Source organism: Carcharhinus amblyrhynchos, chromosome 9, assembly GCF_965287045.1.
Source record: "Carcharhinus amblyrhynchos chromosome 9, sCarAmb.v2.hapA, whole genome shotgun sequence".
Taxonomy (NCBI): Eukaryota; Metazoa; Chordata; class Chondrichthyes; order Carcharhiniformes; family Carcharhinidae; genus Carcharhinus; species Carcharhinus amblyrhynchos.
Window position 1 is genome coordinate 82,718,421 of NC_137332.1, and position 27,068 is coordinate 82,745,488.

The following is a 27,068-nucleotide window of genomic DNA, read 5'->3' on the forward strand; positions in this document are numbered from 1 at the left end:
AGGGGACGGAGGAACAGACGGAGGAGTGAGGAGGGATGGAGGAGTGTGGGGGGGTGGAAGGGACGGAGGACAGAGGGAGGGACAAAGGAGGGAGGGATGGAGGAGTGAGCGAAAGGAGGGATGAGGAGGAAGGACGGACGGACAGACGGAGGAGGGAGGGAGAGATTGAGGGAGGATAAAGAGAGGGAGGGGCGGAGAGAGGGAGGAACGGAGGAAAGAGCGAGGGAGAGATTGAGGGAAGGAGGGAGGGATGGAGGAGTGAGGGAGGGCCGGGCTCCTCCCGCTGCCGGATGCCGGCGATGCTGAGGGGTTTGTTAGAGCGGCGGGCGGGCGGTGAAGGAGAGGCGGGCGGCCCGGACTCTGGGAGGATGGAGGACCCGTTCTTCGTGGTGAAAGGGTAAGAAATGGAGAGAACCGACCCCCCCGCCGGAGGGGGGGGAGAGGAGCGGGGGGGTAAAGGTGGATATAAACAGACACAGCCCCGTCCCAGACCCACCACCAGAGCCCAGCCACCCCCCCCGCTCCCCTCCTCCTCCACCTCCCGCTCCCCTCCTCCCCCCTCACCCTCCCCCCCAATCCTCCACCTCCCCCGCCTCTCCTCCCCCCCTTCCCCTGCCCCCCCCCCACTCCAGCTCCCCCCTCCCCCCAGCTCCCCCCTCCCCTCCCCCAGTCTACATGGATGTTTTACTGTCTTCTCATCTGGAGCAAATGTTAACATGCCAATGAGAAGCAGAACTAAATTTTCTTTCTCGGATTGTCTCACAAACGTCTGTACCAAGGATGTTGCCCCAGCCCTGATGGAGTTATCTGGGTGCTGCGATTGCCCTCAGTGCCTGCATGTTGATATAGAGCAGAGACCCTGTTCAGATTGTTATCCACTGGTAGATGCCCTGTTAAGGCTAGCCCAGGATAGTAGTGGGTTCTACGTACGCACATCCTATGTGTACTTTTTAGGGTATTATTTGAAGATTGACCTGTTTGGCCCTGCGTTCACTTTTACCCGATACACTAGAAAATGTGATAGCGGAATTGGTCTAACCTGATGCATTGAAATAAGATAAACATTCAGGTTATCTTGCTGGGGAATAAAATGGGGAGCGCTTGGGCAATAATAATCTGAAACCAGGTATAGAATGGTGGTGTCACTGTGATTCGCACTACTGCCTCGCAGCACCAAGGACCCAGGTTTGATTCCCACCTTGAGTCACTGTCTATGGAGCCTCCACATTCTCCCTGTGTCTGTGTGGGTCTCCTTCAGGTACCCTGGTTTCCTCCCACAATCTGAAAGATGTGCTGGTTAGGTGCATTGACCATTCTAAATTCTCCATCCATGTATCCAAACAGGCTCCAGAATGTGGTGACTAGGGACAGGGAATTTTCACAGTAACTTCATTGCAGTGTTAATGTAAGCTTAATTGTGGTTAATAAATAATAAAAGGTCCAGAAATAATCTAACTTAAAAATGCTCTACTGGAGAAGATATTTTCAGTGAAGAATGAAGATTTGCATTTCTTTCGCCCCTTTCATGACCACAGGATGTCCCAAAGCATTTTATGGCCAATGATGTAGTTAACTTGTGTAGGAAGCGCAGCAGCCAATTTGTGCTAAGCAAGCTCCCACAAACAGCAGTGTGATAATGACCAGTCTTTGTGATATTGAATGAGGGATAAATATTAGCCAGGGCAATGGGAAGAACTGCCCTGATCTTTGAAATAGTATAATGGTATCTTTTACATCCACCTGAGAGGGAAAATGGGAGCCTCAGTTTGATGTTTCACCTGGAAGCTAGTGCCTCTGATGGTGGTGCAGTCCCTCAATTCTTTCACTAAAGTGTCAGCTTAGATTGTTGTGCACAGGTTCTGGAGGGGGAACTGAGCCCACAACTTTCTGAATTGAAGATAAGAGTCAAACAATTGAATGAGAGCCAAGTTCAAACAGGAACTGGCCCAGGTGGATTGGAATCCAAAATTGGTCGGTAAAACAGTGATTTAAAGATGAAAGAAGAGATGGTTTAGTTACAGACTAGACAGATTGCTATCGAGGGGCTAGGAGGCATTCATGTCAGGTGACACTGACCTATATAAGAAAGCCAGATATGGTCTAAGGAGAACCATTAAAAATGCCAAAACACTACCGGATTAAGCTGGAGTCCCAGGCTCGCCACACAGACTCCCACCAATTATGGTAAGGTCTGCAAGACATAACAGGCTACAAGATGAAAGCATGTAAAATCGCTGGGACTAATGCACTCCTCCCCAATGAGCTCAATGCATTCTACACTGTTTTGAGCTAGAGGTTAGCGAGAGCGTGCCCCCCAGCCCAGAAGTCTTAGACAAACCTGTATCTGATGTCAGAACAACCTTTTTGAAAGTCAACTCATGGAAAGCAACTGACTGGATGGGGTATCCGGACAAGCACTCGGATCCTGCGTGGAAGAGCTGGCAGGGGTATTTGCAGATATTTTCAATCTCTTTTTACACCAATCTGAGGTCCCTATCTACTGCAAGAAGATGACCATCATCCTGGAACCAAAGAAAAGCCAGGTAGCATGCCTTAATCTTTATTGTCTGTTGGCTCTGATATCCATCATTATGAAGTGCTTCAAAAGATTAGTCATGGCATGAATCAGTTCTGACTATCCAGATTGCCTGGATCCACTACAGTTTGCCTACTGCTGCAACAGGTCCATCGGAGACGCATCTCCCTGGTGTTGCACTCAACCCTGGAACACCTAGATAACAAAGACACCTATTTATTGACTACAGCTCAGCCTTCAAGACCATTATTCCTTGAAACTTACCTTCAAACTCTGTGGCCTGGGGATCAGTTCCTCCATCTGCGACTGGATCCTGAACTTCCTAACCCACAGACCGCAATCAATAAGGATAGGCAACAACGCCTCCTCCACGATCATCCTCAACACCGATGCCCCACAAGACTGTGTCCTCAACCCCTTCCAATACTCCTTATACTCCTATGGCCATATAGCCAAATTCCCCTCCAACACGATTTTCAAGTTTGCTGATGACACCACCATAGTGGGTCAGATCTCAAACAATGACGAGACAAGAGTACAGGAAAGAGGTAATCCGGTGAACTGGTGTGACAACAATAATCTCTCCCTCAATGTCAATAAAATTCAGGAGATAGTCATTGACTTCAGGAAGGGTAGTGGCAACATGCCCCTGCCTACATCAATGGGGATGAAGTAGAAATGCTCGAGCTTTTATGTATCCAGATCACCAACATCCTGTCCTGGTCCCTCATGCCGATACTATAGTTAAGAAAGCCCACCAGTGCCTCTACTTTCTCAGAAGACTAAGGAAATTTAGCATGTTTGCTACAACACTGGCCAAGTTTTACAGATGCACTATAGAAAGCATTTTTCTCGTTGTATCACAGCTTGGTATGGCTCCTGCACTATCCAAGACAGCAAGAAATTACAATGGGTCATGAACAAAGTCCAATCCATCACTCAAACCAGCCTCCCATCCATTGAAACTATCTACGCTTCCTGCTGCCTTGGAAAAGCAGCCAGCATAATCAAGGACCCGTGCACCCTAGACATCTTCTCTTCCACCTTCTTCATCAGGAAAAAGATACCAAAGACTGAGGTCATGTACCAGCCAACTCAAGAACAGCTTCTTCCCTGTTGCCATTAGACTTTTGAATGGACCTTTCACACATTAAGTTGATCTATCTCTACACCCTAGGTATTCTGCACCCTCTCCTTTTCTGATCTATGAACAATATACTTTATCTGTATAACGCACAAAAAAAAGTACTATTCACTGTATACTAATATGTGTGATAATCAAAATGAATCAAGGAGAAGGAAAGGGATCTAATGCTTATATAACGACTGTAATAAAACAGAAAAAAGGTTTAGAATAAATGCCTGGTTCATAGAAGTGAACCAAGATTAAAACAAAAAATTAGTACATAAAGATAAAATCATTTTTAAACATAATTACAAAGAAAGGGGCCATTGTAGTGACCAAAATGGAGCTTTGCTTAATTACGCTAATATAGACTGGAATAGTAATAGTGTAATGAGGGGGAAGAGTCTCTGAAGTGTATTCAGGATTATTTTCTAAACCAGTATGTTACCAGACCTGTGAGGGAGGAGACAGTTCTGAATCTGGCACTGGGCAAGGGGGTGAGTCAATGAATCAATGCAAGAGTAAAAGTAATTAAGTTGAGTTGGGGGGGGGGTTACTGGTGGAGGAAATGGGGGTACGGTTCCAGTTTCAGCAGGTGAGAACAGATCTTGCCCAGTTAAATTGGAATGAAATCCTATAACAAAACTAATGGGCTGCCTTTAAAGAGGCAATTTACCATGTCCCGTTAACTAACCCACACATCTTTGGGAGGAAACCAGAGCACCAGGAGGAAATCCATGCAGACACGGGGAGAACATGCAAACAACACACAGAAAGTGACCCAGGTCCCTGGTGTTGTGAGGCAGCAGGGCTAACCACTGTGCCACTGTACTGGGCTTTATAAATAGATATTGAGCCCCAAAGCAAAAAAAGTTCTGAAGGACCTCTATAAAACACTGGGCCCAACTGGAGTATTGTGTGCAATTCTGGTCACCAGACTTTAGAAAGGATGTGAATACATTAGAGAGGGTGCAGAAAAAAATTACGGGAACAGTTCCAGGGATGAAGGACTTTAGTTACATGGACATATTGGAGAAACTGAGGTAATTTTCTTTAGAGAAGAAAAGGTTGCGAGGAATTTCAGTAAAGGTGTTGGAAAATTAGAGGACACTGATTTAAAATGAGATGGTGCTGTACTGATAATATAATTTGATTAGTAATCCAGAGACTAATGCTTCAAATCACACCACGGCAGCTGATGGAATTTAAATTCAATTAATAAATTTAGAATTAAAAACCTAATCTCCAAAATGGTAACCATCAAACTATCAAGGATTATCGCCAAAACCCATTAATGTCCCTTTAGGGAAGGAAATCTGCCATCCTTATCTGGTCTGACCTATATGTGACTCCAGACCCATAACAATGTTGTTGACTCTAAATTGCCCTCAAATAGCCAAGCAAGCCGGTCGGTCTTGAGGGTAATTTGTGATGGGCAACAAATGCTGGCCTTGTCAGTGACACTCGTTTCCCACAGAATAAAGAGAAAAAAGATGAGTGGTAAAAGATCCAAAGGTGTCATGAAGCAAAACGTTGTTATGCAATGAGTGGTTGCGATCTGGACTGGACTGCCTGAGAGTTTGGTGGAAACAGGGTCAGTCATGGTTTTTTGAAGGGAATTGAATAATTACCCAAAGAAAAAGAATTAGTGAAAGAATGGGGAGTGGAGCTAGCTTGCATTGCGTTTTCCAGAGTGCTGGTGTAGACACAAAGGGCCAAATGGCTTCCTTCTGTGCTCTTAAGTATTTTATGATTCTGTATATGTGGAGCCAGAAGGTATTTCTGTGGTTCTAAATGACTGCTTTACATCCAATTGAGAGGAAAGATGGGATCTCAGATTAACATTTCCTCTGAAAGACCGCTTGATACTGCAGCAGTCTATCAAAGCTGCATTGAAGTGTCCACCTGGTTAAACTCGGGCCTCTGGAGGAAAAACATGAAAATATAACATTCTGATTCTGAGGCAGAACACTATCCACTAAGCCAGTGGTTCCCAACCTTTTATGTCGTAGCACAAGTCCATACCATAAAAACATTTTGAGGCACACCTCTTATTTTTCTCTTGACTTCTTCCCTTACTGGAAACTTAATTTTTAACTTTTCCATGTCCTCTCTCCTGTTTTTCTTAACTTTTTCTGATTTCTCTTGCTTCTCCCAAGATTTTTGCCCCTTTTTTGAGTTTTCGCTTTTTGTGGGGTCTTTGTCTTTAGTTCCAAATTCCAACTGGAGTATTGTGTCCAATCCTGGTCACCAGATTTTAGAAAGGATGTGAATACATTAGAGGGGGTGCAGAAAAAATTTACGGGAACAGTTCCAGGGATTGGACCTGACCAGTATACACATGGGAGGACCAAGATTCATCAGCTCTTGGAGATGCTGAATCAGAGTTGGTGGTGAACATTAGGGTTGTTTAATTACACCAATTTTGAATCTTTCTTTGCAGCACAGTTTTGGGGGGCGGGGGGCTCTTCACAGCGCATTGCTTGAGAAACACCACAGCTAATTCTAAGAAACTACTTGAAAATACATAAGTGAGTTATGAGGATATGAAAGTTGTTTTCAGATCTGAAATAGGAGCCAATACATATCTGTTTCATGCTGTCTACTTTCTTCCAGTGAAGTGCAGAAAGCAGTGAATACTTCTCAAGGACTGTACCAGCGATGGACCGAGCTCCTGGCAGAACCCTCTTTGGCCACCAAAGAAGAGTGTGACTGGACAACCAATGAGCTTCGGAATAGCCTCCGTAGTATTGAGTGGGACCTGGAGGACCTCGATGAGACGATTAATATCTTTTAATTGCAGGTGTTTGGAGTGACAGTTCCTCCTTCAAAGCTATCTCTGACAGTAATGTGACAGTTTTATCTCATCGAGACTGCAATTGCTAATAACCATTTGGAGTTTTCTAATGTCTGGTCCACACATGCGTGTGTCCAGTTTAGCAGATGTCTTAAGAGCTCACGTTGTCCATAAAGCCAGAACGTTGGCCTGTCAAAGCCTCCAGATTTTTGAGATTTAACTTTGTGCAGAAGCTTATAGAGATAAGTGTGTCCGCCATGCCAGTTAGTGCAAGTCAGGCCGTGTGCTTTCCCCCATGTACCCAGCTGCAGGTGAGGTTCAGCACACATTGAAAGTGGCAGAAGGCAAATACAGCAAAGGAACTGAATATGTCTCAGATATCAGTGATTTTAATGGCTAATGTTTGACAGAATAGACTCTCAAACTAGTGAACCTTCCCATTAAATGTGGTCTTGCAAGAATACTGTGCTTCATGAAGCTAATTAAGCACCTTGCTAGTGCTCAATAAGCAAATTACTTCAGTAGAATTTGGGAACAGAATGGAGTTCTTACCATGGTTATCACATGGACTCATCGGTTTGTTAGAGCAAATTCATTTCCTGTAATAGTGGCTATAGGTAGAGTTGAAACTGGATTTGCCATCTTTACAGTATGTGGTTTGTGATGATGTAGAATCAAGGAAGTTATGAGGCGGGAGTCATCTATGAGTCTTATATACCAACTAAGGACAGGCCTTGAGAGAAGTTAACTCTTTCATCCTTGACTGGGAAGATTTGTGGTGTGGAAACAGGAAGGGGGAAATGCAGCATTGAGAGATTGTGTAGAAGGCATGATGTGTCAAATTACAAAACTTGTTTTGGGTTTTACAGCTGTAAACAGCACTGCAGTTGCCCAAGTAATTTTTTTGTTGGGTGTGGTTAAGCTCCTTGAGGCATTTGACTACATAAAGGTGCTTTATTAGTGCAGATTGTTGAGGATAAAAATTTCTATCCAGTCAAAATACATCATTCCACTGTAAACACATAATTTACCTTAACTGCAGTGTACGTATTGTGGAGACGAATCCTCGGAAGTTTAACCTTGATCCAGCAGAACTGAGCAAAAGGAAAGCATTCATCACCAGTACAAAACAAATTGTAAAGGTAAGTCCTGTTGATGCGTTGCAGGCAAATGAAGAAGTGATGATAACTGGAAGCAGTGATCCAGAGGGACTGGACTGTGAGATGCAAAGCTTGGACTTGAAGCTTTAATGTTTATTTATTAGTCACATGTAAGGCTTACATTAACACTTCAATGAAGTTACCATAAAATTCCCTCAGTTGCCACAGTCCAGCGCCTGTTCAAGTCAATGCATCTAAACCAGCACATCTTTCAGGATGTGGGAGGAAATTGGAGCAACCGGAGGAAACCCACGCAGACACTGGGAGAACATGCAAACTCCACACAGATGGTGACCCGAACCGGGAATCAAACCCGGGTCCCTGATGCTGAGAGGCAGCGATGCTAACCACTGTGCTACCATGCCACAAGCTTTGGTGGAAATGCAGAAAGCAAAGTGATTTTGTGCTGTCACTTGTATGGCAGCTTCTTTTTTTATATGTGTTTGTATCTAGAGTTTCTTTGGAGGGCAATAAAGTGGTAAAGTGGTTAGCACTGCTGCCTCACAGCGCCAGGGACCTGGGTTCGATTCTCAGCTTGGGTCACTGTTCTGTGTGGGGTTTGCGCATTCTCCCCGTGTCTGTGTGGGTGTCCTCGGGTGCTCTGGTTTCCTCCCACAGTCCAAGGATGTGCAGGTTAGGTGGATTTGCCATTCTAAAATGCTCCTTAGTGTCAGTGAAACAGAAGTAAATGCAGAGGGTCATGGGGCTAGAATCTGGGTGAGATTGTTGTCGGTGCAGACTCGATGGGTCAAATGGGCTCCTTCTGCACTGTACGATTGTATGGAGAATGTTAGTGTAGTGGTTATGTTACTGGACTAGCATTTCAGAACTAATAATCTATGGGAGTTCAAATTCCATTTTAGCAGATAAGATACAAAGTTGCTGAGTAGTTGTTAAAAACTCCCAACTGGTTCACTAATGTCCTTTAGTGAAGGGAATGTGCCATGTTTACCCATCTAGCTTTGTTGTGACTCCAGTCCCACTTGGATGTGGTTGACTCTTAACTGCCTTGAGCTTGCTGTCCACTTCAGTCAGTCATAAGGGCAATTAGGGGTGGTAAATAAATGCAAGACGTAACCAAGAATGAATTTGGTGTGAACTTGGAAGATCCAGTTACAGATGTTGTATGGGTGTCTTCATCTTTATCTATGGTACTTACAGGAGACAGACATAGCTGGGAAAGCCTTGGAGCAGATGCCATATCTGATGCAATTGGGTTTTCATGGATTTTATATCTTTCTTTTGACAACCAGATTGCTCAAGTATGTGTTTGTAATAATGATTTATTCTTACAATGCGAGGTTGAGCTTTCAGGCAACAGAGATAGAGAGGGTATGAAAATCGGAAGGCACACCACTAAGTGTCTGATTCAGAGTTTCTGAGTAAGTCCTGCCCTGGTTCAATCTACCAAAATGCACCACCTTGCATTTATCTAAATTAAACTCCATCTGCCATTCGTCAGCTCACTGGCCCAATTGATCAAGATCCCATTGCAATCGAGACAATCTTATTCACTGTCCACTATGCCACTAATCTTGGTGCCATCTATAAACTTAATAACCATGCCTCCTCTTTTCTCACCAAAATCATTAATACAAATGATAAATAATAGTAGACCCAGTACTAAGCCCTGAGGCACACTGCTGGTCACAGACCTCTGGTTTGAAAAACAACCCTCTACAACATCTATCATCGAGTCAATTTTGTATTCATTGAGCTACCTCACCCTGGATCCGTGAGATTTAACAACCCACCATGCAGTACCTTGTCAAAGTCCACGTAGACAACATCAACTGCACTGCCTTCATCTAACTTCTTGGTTACCCCTTCAAAAAATTAATTAAAATTGTGAGACATGATTTTCCACTCACAAAGCCATGCTGTCTCTAATCAGTCCTTGCATCTCTAAACGCCTGTAGATCCTGTCTTAACTCAACACGTGTAGCGGTAAGCTCTAGACGCGTAGAGAGAAAGAGAGGCTGGCCCACTACAGTTGTTCATATTCGTTTCTGATGAATGTTTCCATTATCTGCTAGAATGACTAACAAATTTCCTGTATTTTTTTTTCCAAAAATATACTTTATTCATAAAAATCTCAAATAAACAAACTATTGCAAATGTACAGGGCTTTGAATTGCAAACAGTGCAGAATCAAAACATTTTTACAGATTTATACAAATTACCGTCATTACATTTCAATACTACAGGAAATGAAGGATCATATGTCCAATACCTCAGTGCAGGCATTAGCAGAACAGAAGAACAGACAGGTGAGTAACTTGCTTTTTACTCTTACTTATTACTAACAGTGCTGTATTACAACATGCGCACACTATGAAAATTCGTAAGTACTGGTCAGCAAAGGTGGATGTCTCATGGTCATTTGGATAACAATAAGATAGCTCAGTGGGAAAAGTACAGGCTGCAACCTTCTAGTCAGCTTTCCAGATTGAATATTCGTGGATGTTGTCAACATTACCTTCAGTATTATGCAAATTAACTCAGAGCTCCATTCCCTGAGTTTGGAATCACTTGTTTGCAAAATAAAAGGCATTTTGCCAAATGTCAGAGAGTTGAAGAAAGGGTATTCCTTCCCTCCCAACCTCATGTTGAAATCCAAATAGACTAGCACTTACTGTGCAGATCGCTTACCCGCCTTAACCAGACCTAAAATTTAATCAACGTGACATTCCTAATTCTGCTGTGTTTTTCTTCGGAAGGCACTCAGAATTGAGGAACTCCCTTGATGGCCCAGCACAGGCTGACGAGGTACCAAGACGCCAGGTTCAGAATGTTGCAGGCTCGATCCCTCAGGCTGAGTTGACAGATTTCAACAGGGCAGCTGTCAGGTGCTTGAGTGGGGAAAATGTGGTGGGTTTTCCTGTTGCTGTCTGCCAGCTGAATGACTCCAGCTTGAAATTGTATGCCACAGAAATCTGGTGAGCTGCAACTGTCAACTTCCTGTCGTGTTCCTCAAGCCAATGCCACTAAAACCAGATCATTTGTCATTAAGGTGTTGGTTGTGGCTCAGTGGGCAGCACTGATACCCTTGTCCAAAAGGTCCAGAAAGTTCAAGTCCCTACTCTAAGAACTCTGCATGAGTCGCAAAAACCCAGCTTGCAGGTGCAGCAGGTGGTCAGGAAGGCGAATGGGATGCTGGCCTTCATAGCGAGGGGGATTGAATATAAAAGTAGGGAGGTCTTGCTGCGGCTGTATAGGGCATTGGTGAGGCCACAGCGGGAGTACTGTGTGCAGTTTTGGGCGCCGCACCTGCGCAAGGATATTTTGGCCCTGGAGGGAGTGCAGAGGAAGTTTACTAGGCTGATACCGGAGTTGAGGGGATTGAGCTATGAGGAGAGGCTGAATAAACTAGGCTTGTACTCGTTAGAGTTTAGGAGAATGAGGGGAGATCTCATTGAGACGTATAAGATGATGAATGGGATGGATAGAATAGAGGTGGAGAGACTCTTCCCGCTCAAAAAAGACAGTAGGACTAGGGGGCACAGCCTCAAGATAAAGGGGAGGCGGTTTAGAACGGAGTTGAGGAGGAACTTCTTCACTCAAAGGGTGGTGAATCTCTGGAATTCTCTGCCCGTTGAAGTGTTGGAGGCTGCCTTGCTAAATGTTTTTAAGAAGCGGGTTGATGGGTTCTTGATAAGAGAGGGGATTAAGGGTTATGGGGAGAGGGCGGGAAAGTGGAACTGAGCCACGACAGATCAGCCATGATCTTATTGAATGGCGGGGCAGGCTCGAAGGGCTAGATGGCCTACTCCTGCTCCTATTTCTTATGTTCTTATGTTCTTAATCCAAGGCTAAAACACTCTAGCACATCACCGAGACAGTGCTGTACTGTTAGAAGTTCCATCTTTCCATGAGATGTTAGACTAGATTTCTGTCCTCTCAAGTAGATTGTGAGGGATTAATTCCTGAAACTATATATTTTCATAAATTATATATAGGTATCCTTATGGCTATCTGTTTTTTTAAAAAACCTGAACATAGATCCTCAAAATGGCTGAATGTATGCCTGCCTGCGACCTTCAACCAAAAGGAGCTGCTTGGCAGTAATGGGGAAACTCGCACATTATCTTTCAGGAGCCACTAATGACCCCCGGTGGAATGCATAGGCCAAATTTGAAGAGAGATATACAAAGGCCATCTGCATTTTTAATCCTGGCTGGCCAACAGAAGTCTGTCTGCTCATCTGCTAAGACAAAAGGCATCGCAACTTTCCTTTCAACTCTTAATGGTTGTGATGTTTATCTTGGAGGCCCAGAGGAAGGATGCAAGTCCTTTGTGAAGGATAGTGTGGAGAATTCGGAGTCAGGTGACATGGGCCTCTGGCTTGTGAAACCAGTACTATTTGGTGGAATTCTTCCATACGTGGCAAGGATGAGAATGTGATGCGTTTCCCACTGCGACGCCTAAACAAAGCCACGTCATATCTTCTGGTCCCAACCTCATTGCTGATGCAACTAGGTGTTTTACACCTTTTCCCATGGCAGGGCAGGTATGATGGCACATCATCTGCTGTTATATCTGGGCACCTTATTGAAATGGTGCACAACATCACTGACCCACTATTGAAGAATGAACATGGATCTTCTGAAAATGAAGATAGAACTCCAGAACGCTCTTGAAGCTGGAAAATGGGTCTCCTCAGAAAGAAGAATGGATATCCAGGAATATTCTGAGGCTGGAAGATGGACCTTGAATCTGGAGGTTGCACCTATGGATGCTCCCTCCACTGCTGTGGTGTTTCAGGGTCTAGAGTTAATGGTGGTCTCCATTCTGGACTCCAGAGGCAGACCTAAACATTATTCAGGTGCGGCCCAGCTCCTCCATGTGTTTTGGGCCTAGTGTTTGCCCGTTGATGTAGTAGAGAATTGAGTGTGGGCGGAAGATTCAAGTTGTGCCTTCAACTGCATCCAATTAATGGGATGCAGATCAGTTTCATACTGGCCTCCAGTGCTTTCCCAATCCATCATCAGCGGAAATTCACATTGGCATGATTTTTGCGCTCCCACCAAATCCACACCCCAGCCTGTCATTGAACCCACCAGTGGGGGCATTGGAGAATTCCGCCCATTGTCTTGTTGGCCTGACAAGCAGCCTCACAGAGAAGGAGCTCTGCCCAGGTTCAACACAAGGCTCCATCCACATTACTTCTGTTGGAAATTCTGTACCATCACCTACAAGACTGATTCCTTTTGTGTGTCCAGCTCATCGTGTGAAGGCAACAGCCCTGGAAAAGTGGGCTCTACAGCATTGGTTTTCAGCCCATCGATCTCATAAGAACATAAGAAATAGGAGCAGGAGTAGGCCATCTAGCCCTTCGAGCCTGCCCCACCATTCAATAAGATCATGGCTGATCTGTCATGGCTCAGTTCCACATTCCCGCCCTCTCCCCATAACCCTTAATCCCCTCGCTTATCAAAAACCCATCAACCCGCTTCTTAAAAATATTTAGCGAGGCAGCCTCCACCACTTCAACGGGCAGAGAATTCCAGAGATTCACCACCCTTTGAGTGAAGACGTTCCTCCTCAACTCCGTTCTAAACCACCCCCTCTTTATCTTGAGGCTGTGCCCCCTAGTCCTACTGTCCTTTCTGAGCGGGAAGAGTCTCTCCACCTCTATCCTATCCATCCCATTCATCATCTTATATGTCTCAATGAGATCTCCCCTCATTCTTCTAAACTCTAACGAGTACAAGCCTAGTTTATTCAGCCTCTCCTCATAGCTCAACCCCCTCAACTCCGGTATCAGCCTAGTAAACCTCCTCTGCACTCCCTCCAAGGCCAAAATATCCTTGCGTAAGTACGGCGCCCAAAACTGCACCCAGTACTCCAGCTGTGGCCTCACCAATGCCCTATACAGCTGCAGCAAGACCTCCCTACTTTTATATTCAATCCCCCTCGCTATGACGGCCAGCATCCCATTCGCCTTCCTGACCACCTGCTGCACCTGCAAGCTGGGTTTTTGCGACTCATGCACAAGGACCCCGAGGTCCCCCTGCACCGTCGCCTGCTGCAGTTTTTCGCCACGTAAGTAATAATCCTTCCTGCCATTATTCCTACCAAAGTGGACCACCTCGCACTTGCCAACATTAAATTCCATTTGCTAGTTCCTGGCCCATTCGCCCAGCCTATCTAGATCCTTCTGTAGACTCTCCACACCCTCCGCGCAATTTGCCGTTCCACCAATCTTGGTGTCATCAGCAAATTTCGACACCATACACTCGTTCCCTCCTCCAGATCATCTATATAAATGGTAAATAGCTCTCCGTGAAGGAATACCTCATTGTACTTTGATTCTGCACTTTGGAATCCATCTCAATCAACGTTTCTTTTTTCTGTGGTCTCTGCACTGTTAAGTCTTTTCTTTATTCCCTTGCTCTCTGTGTGTGGAGGCAACTCTGTGACCCTCCTCTCACATTTTGAGCAAATAAACGAGCCCTCTGAGTTCATCCTACCTATCTCTCAAGTTTGCTGTGGGGTCGTGAATAAAAAATTGGGGAAACAAATCAAAAAATCTTTCTGCTTATGAATAGATGGCGAAAGGAGAAATTAGTGCTGTTCAAATTATCTTCCCTCACATAAATAACAGGATCTAAAAGGTTCTAAGGCATTATTTCAATGAAGAGTAGCTATTTGAGAACCTTGCCGTGTGTAAATTGGTTGCCACTTTTCCTTGCATTACACAATGACTCTGTGAATAGCACTATATAAATGCAAGTTCTTCTCATTGCTTTCAATGGAAAATAGTTATCTGATAGAGATTTACAGTCTGAAATGCCTTGAGATGTTTCTGGGAGACCCACTGTGATTTCATAAGTACAAGCCTTTGTTAATCCGAATGGTGCATTGTTTTAATTTTTTTCTGTGTGCAGACTCTGCTGAGCAACAAAGGAAGCCAGGGATTGAACTCCACTGCAGATAAATATAGCCGGTTAGACCAAGAGCTGCAGGTTGTGAATTCACAATTCATTGAGAACCAGCACATCCAGCAACAGGTACGTGGACAAGGAGTGAACCATGTGTCTGCAGACTGGGAACTAGGCAGGAAACAGGAGCGGTGTGGTGGCTCTGTCAGGGTATCTGATTGGGGTTGGAGCAGCGGGATGGTTAGACTTTGGATTGTGGGTTGCAGGCAGTGCACTCGGCTGCTCAGAATGTTTACGTGGTGAAGGAAAGATAAAAGTGTACAGGTGTAACAAGTAGATAAAGATACTATCTGACTTTGATTGTCGGCATTCCTGCTGACTGGGGGCTTTCCAGAGCTCTGCTGGTCTTGCTGATCACAACATCAGGACCATTAAAGTGGCCTCCACAAGATAGGGGAGAGAGCTAGCAATGAAATCAGCCAGGTTCCAACTGCTGATGTCCAGCAAGGAATGCTGCAGTGAGTATGTGTGTGGATACTGGCTGAGTGCAAAACCAGAATATAATTCCTCGCATGGTTGAATAGCCTGCTGCCACACTCTGTGGCCAGTTGCATGAGCTACTGGAACAAAGGTTTATGGAACTGGAGCTAGCAACAGATGATCAGTTTCAATTGAAAAAGAAACAAAATGGAAAAGCCACTGGTTTAATGTTTGATCAGTATCTCTGATAAGCAACTTTAGACCATGGGAAGCAGTGCTGCTAATAAGAGATGAGAATCTGGCAGTGGGGAACGGCTAGTCTGTTGACATGAACTAATTGCCTGCGTGAGGCCAGTGCATACTAGGAGGGGAACAGGTTCAGCTCAACACTAGAAATGAGTTTTCCTTCCTTCAACCTCCCATTGATTTGCTTTTTTTTTAAAAAACAAAATGCTGGATTTTAAGCAGATCAAAATAAGGATAATTAGTGCTGGGTAAAGGAACATATTTTATACTGGGGACCTAGGGATAGTCTTACTAACTCAATAGAATTTCTTGAGGAAATAACAAGGAGGATTGGTGAGGGTAGTGGAATGAATATTGTCTACACGGATTTCAATAAGGCATTTGACAAGGTCCCACGTGGCGGGCTGGTCAGAAAAGTGAGAGATTTTAAGGGAAATAAGAGGAAGGTGGCAGTTTGATCCAACTCAAGTGATAGCAATCCAAGCATAATAATTGATGGTTTTACATATGGAAAACAGGTTTCAGTGATGTTCCAGGGGGCTCAGTGTCGGGGCCCTTGCTGTTTGTTTTATACATTAATGACTTAGACTTAATATAGGTAGTATGATTGGGAAATTTGCAGATGACACAAAAATTGCCCATGCAGTTGACAGTGAGGAGGATAGCTGTCGACTCCAGAAATATATCAATGGTTTGGGTGAGTGGGCAGAGAAGTGGCAGATGGAATTCAATATTGAAAAGTGAGATTTGGGGAGGGCAAATAAAGTGGGCAAATACTCAATAAACAGGAAGATATTGAGAGGGGTAGAGGAAGTGAGGGGGGTGCATATCCACAGGTCCTTTGAAGGTGATAGGACAGGTGGTCAAAAAAGCAAATGGTGTGCTTCCCTTTATTGAATAAGGTATTGAATACAAAAGCAGGGATATAATATTGGAACTGCATAAAACACTGGTTAGGCCACAGCTGGAGTTTTGTGTACAGTTCTGGTCACCCCATTACATCACGTAATCTGGAAAGATTGCAGAAGAGATTTAGTGGAATGCTGCCAGCGCTTGAAAAATGTGGCTATGAGGAGAGATTGGATAGGCTAGGGTAGTTTTCCTTAGAACAGAGGAGGCCAAGGGGTGACAGAATTATAAAGGGCATAGACAGGATAGGCAGGAAAGAAAGAGAAAATGCTGGAAAATCTCAGCAGGTCTGGCAGCATCTGTAAGGAGAGGACAGAGCAGACATTTTGAGACCAGATGACCCTTTACCAACCTTTTATTGCATTCCATTTCTTTCTGAGTTGGAAGTACTGCTCTTCTCTCTGACAGGAATTCCGTATGTCTCCCCTCTTCCTCCCCCATCCTCCTTCACTATCCATTTCTCTCTTAGTGTTGGAACACTTCTCTAGATAGGACCATAACTGAAGGGTTAGTTCCAGGGGGCATGGATTTGAGGTGATTGGAAGAATTAGAGGGGACATGAGGGAAAACTCCTTTCACCCAGAAGGTGATGGATGTTTGGAATTCACTGTCTAAGTTAGCGATTGAGACTGAAATGTTCAGCTCATTTAAAAGGTAGTTGGGATTTGTATCTGAAATGCTGTAACCTGCAAAGCTAATGAGGCAAGTGCTGAAAAATGGGGTTAAAGAGAACACTAGTTTCTTCTTTCTCTTTGTTGGCAGTGTAGATACGATGGGCTGAATGGCCTTTTTGTGCACTAAATTTTCTATAGTTCTCTGTCATGACCTTTGTCTCCTGTCCTCTTACAGCTGATCACGGAGCAGCAAGATGATCAGTTAGAGCTGGTATCGGGTAGTATTGGAGTGTTGAAGAACATGTCACAGAAGATTGGTAATGAGCTAGATGAGCAAGCAGTGTGAGTGTCATTTCAACAGTACATTTAAATTTCATTCTTTTTCCCTCAACACCTGTGTTTTATTCTTGAGAAATGGGTTTTGCTCAGAGTGAAATTTGTTCCTCCCTTGCCCCTAATATTTTGCCCTCTTTGCCTGAAGTGACTGACTGACGCGGATTGGAGTTTAGCTTCACAATTCCTGGCTGCCCACTGATCATACACCACTCTAAATAGCAAGTGTTGGCAGGTTATTTGACCAGCAAAGCCCAGTTCCATCCTATTTGACATTCATTGCATTTCCCAACACACACACACACACGCACGCGCATGCTTTTCAATGAAGGTTGTGAATAGTGTCTTTAATGTAGAGACGTCCTGAGGTGCCTTACAGATATGCCCGAGGAAAGGGATGGTGAGATACAAAATGAGAGTTGAAGCCAGGTGACTGAAAGGCTTTGTCTGGGTTTTGTTTTTGGAACATGGAGGTTTAGTGCTCAATTTCCAGTGAGTAGGCCCAAGTGGGTTATCGATTCTGCCTCCAGTGAAGACCTGAAGGGACAGGAAGAACACTAAACGCGATGCATTTGGGAGGGACTGTAACATGAACGCAGGTGACAAGAGCTTTTGCAAAAGTTGATATTTTTATGAAGGTGGAAGCTGTAAGGCCAGTAGGGATAGCATTAATGTCAAGTGTGAAGCAATGGAGGTATGATGAGGGTTTCAGGTAGGAAGCACGTGAATACTTTATGTAAAGGCAATCTGGAACCCTCCCTGGAGGAGTTAATGGAAACTTTCAGCACTGATAAATTTTTAAAATGTTCGGTTAAAAACATCAAGAGTTACAGAACCATGGTGAGTCAATGGAATTAAGATACAGACCTGCCTTGGTGTAATTGAAAGGAGGAAGAGGCTTAAGAGGCCTCCGCCTGTCCCCGTGACCATCCGAAGGTGGAAGTAAGCATTGTTGGTTTCACAGAGGATGTTGGGTTTAATGTCTAGCTCATGCTGAACAAAACACTAAGTTTGCAAATGCTTGTGAAAGGGAGTGTGGGAAATTTATAGTGGATGCTTTGCAGGGGAGATATATTTTGTGTGGAGGTTGTGGGTGTGTTGGTGGGTGTTGGAGTTGTGGAATGGGGATTATGTCAGGGGCGGAAGTCATTTGTTAGGGGAAGTTGTGGCGCAACCCAGAGGAAATCTTGATGCCCAGAAGCAATGTTATGGTCGGTAGAATTGGGTATTGGTGCGTGTGAGAAAACCAAGCTACATCTTGTGAGTGATGTCACAAAAGAACAGCTCATGTACAGGAGAAATGAGGTGCCAAGGACAGGTCCTTGCTGAACTCTCAAGGTGATAGATGCAGGTAAGGGAAGAGTTCTCCGGGCTTGGATAGATATGAATGGAATCATAGAAGAAGCTTCAACTGAGTTAGATCTTGCCATTGTGGCCCGCAGCTCGTTGAAGTCCCATGGTTGAGATAAGCTAATTGAGCCAAGGTTGTAAATTGAACCTGGGTCAGTCTGTCCTGCCAGCTGGCAGTGCTTTTACTTGAGCCATTGCAAGTGTATGACACTGTGTTCAGTCTCAGCCTTCTCAGTTGAGTCGTGTACTTTACCCTACTTATCCGTTTAGCTTGCATCAAAACAAACACATTGATTGCTAATGCTTATTGAATATATGATTCCCCTCCCAGTGCTCCTATGTTCAGCTATTAGGTAACATGACGAGTAGAACTGATATCAGAGCTGAAAACCTCTGGGACATGGGCCACAGGCTTTCACCTTATCAAAATGGAAGCAAGTTTAAACACTGGGGATTGATGGAGGGGGTCTTTTGTATCAGTATCATTTAAAACAGAAACTTCATGCCATCATAATGGTGCATAGGACAGACCATAATGGTAAATATTTTATCTTGTGTATGAAAAGAAAGGTGTTCCATATAATGTGTGTTTGAGAGTAGGAAGTGTAGGGGAGAGGAGACAACATTTTTATGTATTGGGCTGAGGGCATGTGTTAATTAACTCTCAATGCTTTTGCCTAATATTAAAAAATCTTTCAATCTTAGTATTGAAATTTCAGCCTTGAGTGACTATCTGTGTGGAGTTTACACATTTCCCCATGTCTGCGTGGGTTTCCTATTGATGCTCTGGTTTACTCCCACAGTCAAAGATGTGTGGGCTAGGTGGTTTGGCCATGATATACGCACTAGAATCGAGGTGAGAACACTGTAGATGCCCAAAGGACTGTTGATTCAAAAACTGTTTCTTTAGTTTGGAGAATTGATGTGGAGATAAACAGTAATAAGTCTTATAACACCAGGTTAAAGTCCAACAGGTTTATTTGGTAGCACGAGCTTTTGGAGCACTGCTCCTTCACCAGGTGAATGGGGGTTGGGTTCATAAACGGGGCATATAGACTCACAAGCTATATATTACAAGATAATGGATGGAATGCAAGTCTTAACAAGTAATCAAGCCTTTACAGGTACAGACAGTGTGAATGGAGAGAGGTTTAATCACAAGTTAAAGAGGTGTGAATTGTCTCAAGCCAAGACTTTGCAAGCCCAGGCAAGTCGTGGGGATTACAGATAGCGTGACATGAACCCAAGATCCCGGTTGAGGCCATCCTTGTGCAGAACTTAGCTATTAGTTTCTGCTCGGCAATTCTTGTCGTATGGCTTGAAGGCCGTCTTGGAGAACGCTTACCCGAAGACCAGAGGCTAAATGCCCTTGACTGCTGAAGTGCTCTCCGACAGGAAGGGTACACTCCTGCCTGGTGATTGTCAAGCGATTCCATTCATTCATTGTCGTAGTGTCTGCATGGTCTCACCAATGTACCATGCCACGGGACATCCTGTCCGCAGCACACCAGGTAGACAACGTTGACCGAGTTGCAAGAGTATGTACCATGTATCTGGTGGATGGTGTTCTCGCGTGTCGATGATCCGGCCCATCATGCAGAGGTTGCTGTGGCAGGGTTGTATGGTGTTGTGGTCACTGTTCTCCTGAAGGTTGGAGAGTTTGCTGTGTACAGTGGTTGTTTGAAGACACATAGTAGGGATGTAGGATGGCCTTGGCAAGATGTTCGTCTTCATCAATGACATGTTGAAAGCTCCGGAGAAGATGTCATAGCTTCTCCACTTCAGGGAAGTACTGGATGACGAAGGGTACTCTGACCGGCGTGTCCTGTTTGTCATCTTAGGAGATTTCACTGTGATGCATCGGAACTGTCGATCAGTGAGCTGAGCGCCATATCCAAGCACAATGCAACACCATCTGCATTCTCCAGACCAACCGCAACATTGTCATCAAACCAGCAAAGGAGGGGCCACTGTCATACTGAACAGAACGGATCACTACAAAGAAGTGTACCGACAACTGAATAACGAGGAACACACGGATCTGACCAAAGGACACCCAACAACTCAACAGACTAATCAAGACCTTTGATCTGGACCTTCAGAGCACCCTCCGTGCTCTCGTCCCATGTACTCCCCGCATTGGAGATCTCTACTGCCTCCCGGAGGTACATGAGGCCAACACACCCAGCCATCCCATCGTATCAGGCAATGGGACCCTGTGTGAGAACCTCTCCGGCTACATCGAGGGCATTCTGAAACACATCATACAAAGAACCCCCAGCTTCTGTCGCGACTCTATGGACTTCCTACAGAAACTTAGCGCTCACGGAAGAGTTGAACCAGGAGTACTCCTCGTCACAATGGCACTCTACACCAGCATCCTCCATGATGACGGCATTGCTGCAACTACCTCGGTGCTCAATGCTGACAACTATCAATCTCCTGACGCAATTCTACAACTTATCTGCTTCATCCTGGACCACAACATCTTCACATTCAACAACCAGTTCTTCACCCAAACACATGGAACATCATGAGGACCAAATTCGCACCTCAATATGCCAACATCATCATGCACAAGTTCGAACAAGACCTCTCCACCGCACAGGATCTTCAACTGACGCTATACACTAGATACAGAAATGACATTTTCTTTCTTTTGTACTCACGACAAACAATCACTGAAACAAGTATTTGGTGACATCAACAAGTTCCATCTCACCATGGACTACTCTCTAGAATCAGTTGCATTCTTGGACACACACATCTGCATCAAGGATGTTTCCTCAACACTTCACATTCCCAATCTCTCACACTATACCAGTCATTCAGATAGTCCCAATCTCTCGCACTCTGTCCTGATCTTGCAGTGTAACTAGTAATGTTCTGCAAGGGTTATGTTGAAACGCCAACTATTCACTGTATTTATCAGCAACTGGAAGATGGGGGGAAATAGTTACGTACCAATATTAAATAAATGGATTTCAGCATAGACAAATGTGAGATCATCCATTTTGGACTTTTACACAGAAGATGGAACATGATACAAAAATGTGGAAAGCTAGAAAGAGTGCAGGTCTACTGAGACTTGGCATCCTTGCATTGATCATTAAAGTATCATGAACAGGCACTGAAAATAATCAAACAGACTAATGGAATGCTGAATACAAGGGGGTAGAAGTCATGCTTCAGCTGGCCCTGGTTAGGCCACACTTGGAGTACTGCGAGAGGTTCTGGTTACTACACCTTGGGGAGGCTATATTGGCTTGAGGGGGTAAAGCATACTGTGTGTGTCCGTGTGTGTTAGTGTGTCTGTGTGTGTGTTAATGTTATCCGAGCACAGTAAGGAAAACGAAATGCAATGTGGAGCTGAGGATGAGTTCTATAAATAATGCAGTGCATCAGAAGGGTGAAATTGGAGCCGGCCACTCAGTTTCATGTTTCAGCTTGTATATCTTCTGTTCTCCCACAGCATGCTTGATGAGTTCTCCTATGAGTTGGATAGTGCCCAGTCACGGCTGGATAATGTCATGAAGAAGCTGGCCAAGGTCTCCCACATGACCAGCGGTAAGTTAGAGGGGACTGAGCTTTCGCCATCGCAGGCACGCAATTAATTAATGTGCTAATCCCAGAAATTAAAGAAACAACGCTGGAAAGTTGTTGTTGTTGTCAGGCCTTTCCCGCTTGAAGAATATGGCAGAAAGAGATGACCAAGTGGAGTGTGTAGGAGGTGGGTGGATGGGGGCAAGGATAAAATGAAGCAAGAATGTGGACTTTGGTTCTCATCAAGATGTTCTGTACAATGTGGTACCTGTACCTGCATTTACTTTTGAGGTGCTAAATCTTAAAAGTGACACCCAAACCTACCAACCCCCATCCACCCCCTCACATCAACCCCCATCCACCCCCTCACATCAACCCCCATCCACCCATTCAACACCTCACTCAACCACCCCTCAAAACAGCACTACACTCTACATCCCGTCACCAACCCTCTTCCTTCATTCGCCGCAAGGCCCACAGCTTGCATGTGTGCACCCCTGTTGCCCCAGTGTTGCGGCCCACCCCTGGTGTTATTTATTTATTTTATATATTTATTTATCTTTATTTGTGTTGATAGTTCCTCTATCTTTTTAATTGAATGCATGATGCATTTGTCATAAGAGCTTTTAATTTTATTTGATAACCAGCATTTTTTGCAAGGACCTTTGCTTAGTGACAAAATATATCAGATAAAACACTTTGTCCCTTCCTATCCCACTCCACTCATTTTCACCACAATCATTACACTGCCTCAACTTTATTCTTTACATTTCTAAATCATCCTTCACCTCACTGCCCCCAACTCATGGCTACTTTTAGTCTGAAGTCCTATCCACAACTATATTATACAATGAGACAGGATTGATTTGCAACCTTATAGTACAGTAAAAAATAATCTGAGGAAAAGGTGATCATGCTAAAATGAATTAATTACATTCCCTATTAAGTTTGATAGTGACATTTGTGAGTCAGTTGCCTAGGTATGAAGGGAGATTGGCTAAGGTTGATTTTGTATGCTGATAGATAGTGGAAAACACTTAGAAATGTTCAATAAAAATATGTTTTTAAAAACAAAAACTCAGCAAGAAAGATCCATCTTTAGGAAGTTAAGGATTGTAACAGATTTTAAAATAGAGATTTATAATATTGCAAGAAATAGTGGTAAGTTTTAGGATTGAGAGTCTTCCAGAACCAGCAAAAGAAAACCAAAAAGCTGATTAAAATCGAGTACGAGAATGAACCAGCCAGGAGTGTAAAAACCAATTGCAAAAAAGATGGAGAGTAGCTAAAGTTAAATTTTGGTCCTTGAGAGACGGGAGAAATTATAGGGAAAGAGAAAAAAGAACAAACAAAGAACAAAAACAGCCCGGGAAACAGGCCCTTCGGCCCAACGAGCCTGCACCGCCATCTCAACACCACCAGTCCCCCTCTCCCCCCACGACCCCTGTCTAATGTTTTATGGCCATCCAGATTGAGGGAAACTGATTTAGGGACAATTTATTCCTGCCAATCAGCCTAACAGCACATCTTTGGAGTGTGGGAGGAAACCGGAGCACCCAGAGAAAACCCACGTAAGCACGGGGAGAATGCGCAAACTCCCACAGACACCGGCCCAAATCCATGTGTCTGCACAGCAATCAGCGATAGTCACTGAGCTGTCGTCTTGCCCAGTATCTGGTCCAGTTTAGGCACACACTAACGACATGAAGCACTAGGCCAATCTTGAACAACCAAGAGCAGCCCCAGTACGACCCATCGCGTGTATGCCCCTCGTTGGACACAAGGCGGACCGACTTAAAACCTGTGAATGAAAAAGAAAAAAAAACATTATTATTGTACCATATCCATTTACCTTACCAGAGACGCCCCAATGCTAATGACCCTCATTTAAAACAATCTCCTATATCCACCCATCTCCAACCCACTCATGTGCCTGTCTAAGTTATTCTTAAATGACTCTAGCGTGTTTGCCTCCACCACCTTACTTGGCAGAGCATCCATACCCCCACTACCCTCTGTGTGGAAAAACCTCCCTCTAATATCAGTGTTATACCTCTCCCCCCTCACCTTAAGTCCATGGCCCCTTGTCCTATGTGTCTCTACCATAGGAAATAGCTTACCTCTGTTTACTCTATCTATACTCTTCATAATCTTATACACCTCAATTAGATCCCCCCTCAGTCGCTGTCCTTCAAGGGAAAAGAGCCCCAATTTCTTCAACCTTTCCTCATACCCCAGTCCTTCCATACCAGGCAACATCCTGGTAAACCTCCTCTGCACTCTCTCCAGAGTCTCCACGTCCTTCCGGTTGTAAGGCGACCAGAACTGGACGCAGTACTCTAAATGCAGCCTAACCAACGTTCTATACAACTGCAACATTAGACTCCAGCTCTTATATTCTATACCCTTTCCTATAAAGGCTAACATACCATAGGCTTTCTTCACCACACTCTCCACTTGCACTGCCACCTTCAAAGACTTGTGCACTTGGACCCCCAGGTCTCGCTGCGATTCTATACTCCTTACGGGCTTACCCTTTATCATATAACTCCCCCCTACGTTATTCCAGCCAAAATGCATCACCTCACATTTATCCGGATTAAACTCCATTTGCCACGTATCTGCCCAATCAACCAGCCTATCAATATCCTGCTGTATTGCCAGACACTGCTCCTCACTGCCCGCCAATCCAGCCATCTTGGTGTCATCAGCAAATTTGCTGATCACACCACCTACTCCCTCTTCCAAATCATTTATATATACTACAAAGAGAAGAGGTCCCAGCACTGAGCCCTGTGGCACCCCACTAGTGACAGACCTCCAGCTAGAAAAGGACCCCTCCACTACTACTTTGTCTCCTCTTTGCAAGCCAGTTCTCTACCCATCTAGATACCTGGCCACGTATCCCATGAGCTTTAATCTTCTGTACCAACCTACCATGAGGGACTTTGTCAAACGCCTTACTGAAATCCATATAGACGACATCAACGGCTCGTCCTTCGTCGACCGTTTTTGTCACCTCCTCAAAGAATTCTGCCAGATTTGTAAGGCAAGACTTCCCCTTTACAAAGCCATGCTGCGTATCCTTAATCAGATCACAATGCTCTAAGTGCTCATACATCCTATCCCTAAGAATCCTCTCCATCAACTTGCCTACCACTGACGTTAAACTCACCGGCCTGTAGTTACCTGGGCTATCCCTCCTACCCTTTTTAAACAACGGTACGACGTTCGCTATCCTCGAGTCCTCTGGGACCTCACCTGTGTCCGAAGAAGAGACAAAGATTCGCGTCAGAGGCCCAGCAATCTCATCCCTCGCCTCCCTAAGCAGCCTCGGATAAATGCCATTGGGCCCTGGAGATTTATCGGTTTTAATGCTACCTAAAAGCCCTAACACCACTTCCCTCGTAATCGATAGATCTTTCAATTGGTCTACCACTCCCTCGATAACCGTACCAGACATCAAGCCCCTCTCCTTCGTGAATACCGACGCAAAGTATTCATTCATGATCTCCCCCATTCCCTCTGCCCCTAAGCACAATTCCCCACGTCTGTCCCTGAGAGGACCGATTTTACCCCTAGCCACCCTTTTGCTCTTAAGATAGGAGTAAAACGCCTTTGGATTCTCCTTAACCCTACCTGCCAAAGCCATCTCATGCCCCCTCTTTGCTCTCCTAACTCCCCTTTTGAGATCCCTCCTACTCTCTCTGTATTCCTCCAACGCTCTCTCCTTTCCCAGTTGCTTAGACCTGACATACGCCTCTCGTTTCTTCCTAACCAGGTCTTCTGTATCTCTAGAAATCCACGGCTCTCTAATCCTACCTTTCCCATCCTTTCTCCTAACCGGCACATGCCTTTCCTGCACCCATTGCAGTTTTCCCTTGAAAGACTCCCACATGCCTAACGTGGTCTTGCCTTCCAACAGCCTATCCCAGTCTGTATCCCTAAGCTCCTGCCTAATCCGGCTGTATCTAGTCTTCCCCCAATTTAGCACCCTCCCCTTAGGACAGCTCTCATCTTTTTCCATTCGTATCCTAAAGTAGACAGAATTGTGGTCACTATTAGCCACATGTTCGCCTATCGCAACCTCAAAACGGCAGAGATGCTGGACAAATATTTTGTCTGTCTTTACAGTGCAAATTACAACCAGAAATAGAGGATAACTTGGGAGCTGATAAGAATGAAAAGGAAGACTTGCATTTATGTAACACTTTTCACAAAAGTCTCAAAAGCGCTTTACAGTTGACAAAGTACAATTTAAAAGTGTGATCCCTGTTACAATGTAGGAACTGTGGCAGCTCAAGTGCACTCAGCAACCTTCCACAAACATATGATTATGACCAGATTATCTGTTTTTGTGATGTTGATGGAAGGGCACATGTTGGTTGGGACATTTTGGATAACTCACCTGTCCTTCGAAACAGTGCCACGAGACCTTTTGCATTCATCTGAGCAGGCAATTGTGGACTCAGTTTAACATATCAACTGAAAGGTGATGCCTCCAGCTGTGCAGCACATCATTGCCACTTACTGGAGTAACAGTTTTAATTTTTTTACACAAGTCCTGGAGTGGAATCTTATAACTTAGGGGGTGAGCGCTACCAACTGAACTATAACTAACATCGAAGAATATTCGTGAAGAACTTAATTAATAGAACCACAGAATCCCTACAATGCAGAAGGAAGCAATTTAGCCCATCAAATCTGCACTAGCTCTTCAAAAGAGCATCTTACTCTAGGCCCACCTCCTGGCCTATCCCCGTAACCCCACCATTTACCATGGCTGATCCACCTAACCTACATTGGACTGTGGGAGGAAACTGGAGCACCCAGAAGAAACTGATGCAGACATGGGGAGAACTTGCAGACTCCACCCAATCCCTCAACTTTGAATTTGAACTCAAGCCTCTAGCACTGAGGTAGTAGTTCTAACTAGTTTGCCACTGTGCTGTCCACTTGATTAGTAGAGGAAAAAATGTTGGAGAAACTTAGGGATCTAAAATTCAACAAATCCCCAGGACCCAATGGCTTATATCCAAGGGTTCCAAAATAGATAGTGGATGCACTAGTAATGATTTCCAAAATTCCCA

The 27,068-nt window shown here is 44.6% G+C and overlaps 1 protein-coding gene across 1 annotated transcript in view; it reads left to right on the top strand.

Moving 5' to 3' along the window:
* Positions 1–319: 319 nt before the first annotated feature.
* The window catches only part of stx6 (syntaxin 6), a 32,554-nt gene continuing 5,805 nt past the window's right edge, over positions 320–27,068 (top strand). Inside the window, exons 1-7 of the mRNA XM_080195989.1 lie at positions 320–397; positions 6,279–6,448; positions 7,507–7,601; positions 9,827–9,889; positions 14,510–14,632; positions 16,988–17,094; positions 21,908–22,002. Coding sequence (XP_080052115.1) covers positions 369–397; positions 6,279–6,448; positions 7,507–7,601; positions 9,827–9,889; positions 14,510–14,632; positions 16,988–17,094; positions 21,908–22,002 — 682 coding nt within the window. The 5' untranslated portion in view covers positions 320–368. The remainder of the gene's footprint in view (positions 398–6,278; positions 6,449–7,506; positions 7,602–9,826; positions 9,890–14,509; positions 14,633–16,987; positions 17,095–21,907; positions 22,003–27,068) is intronic.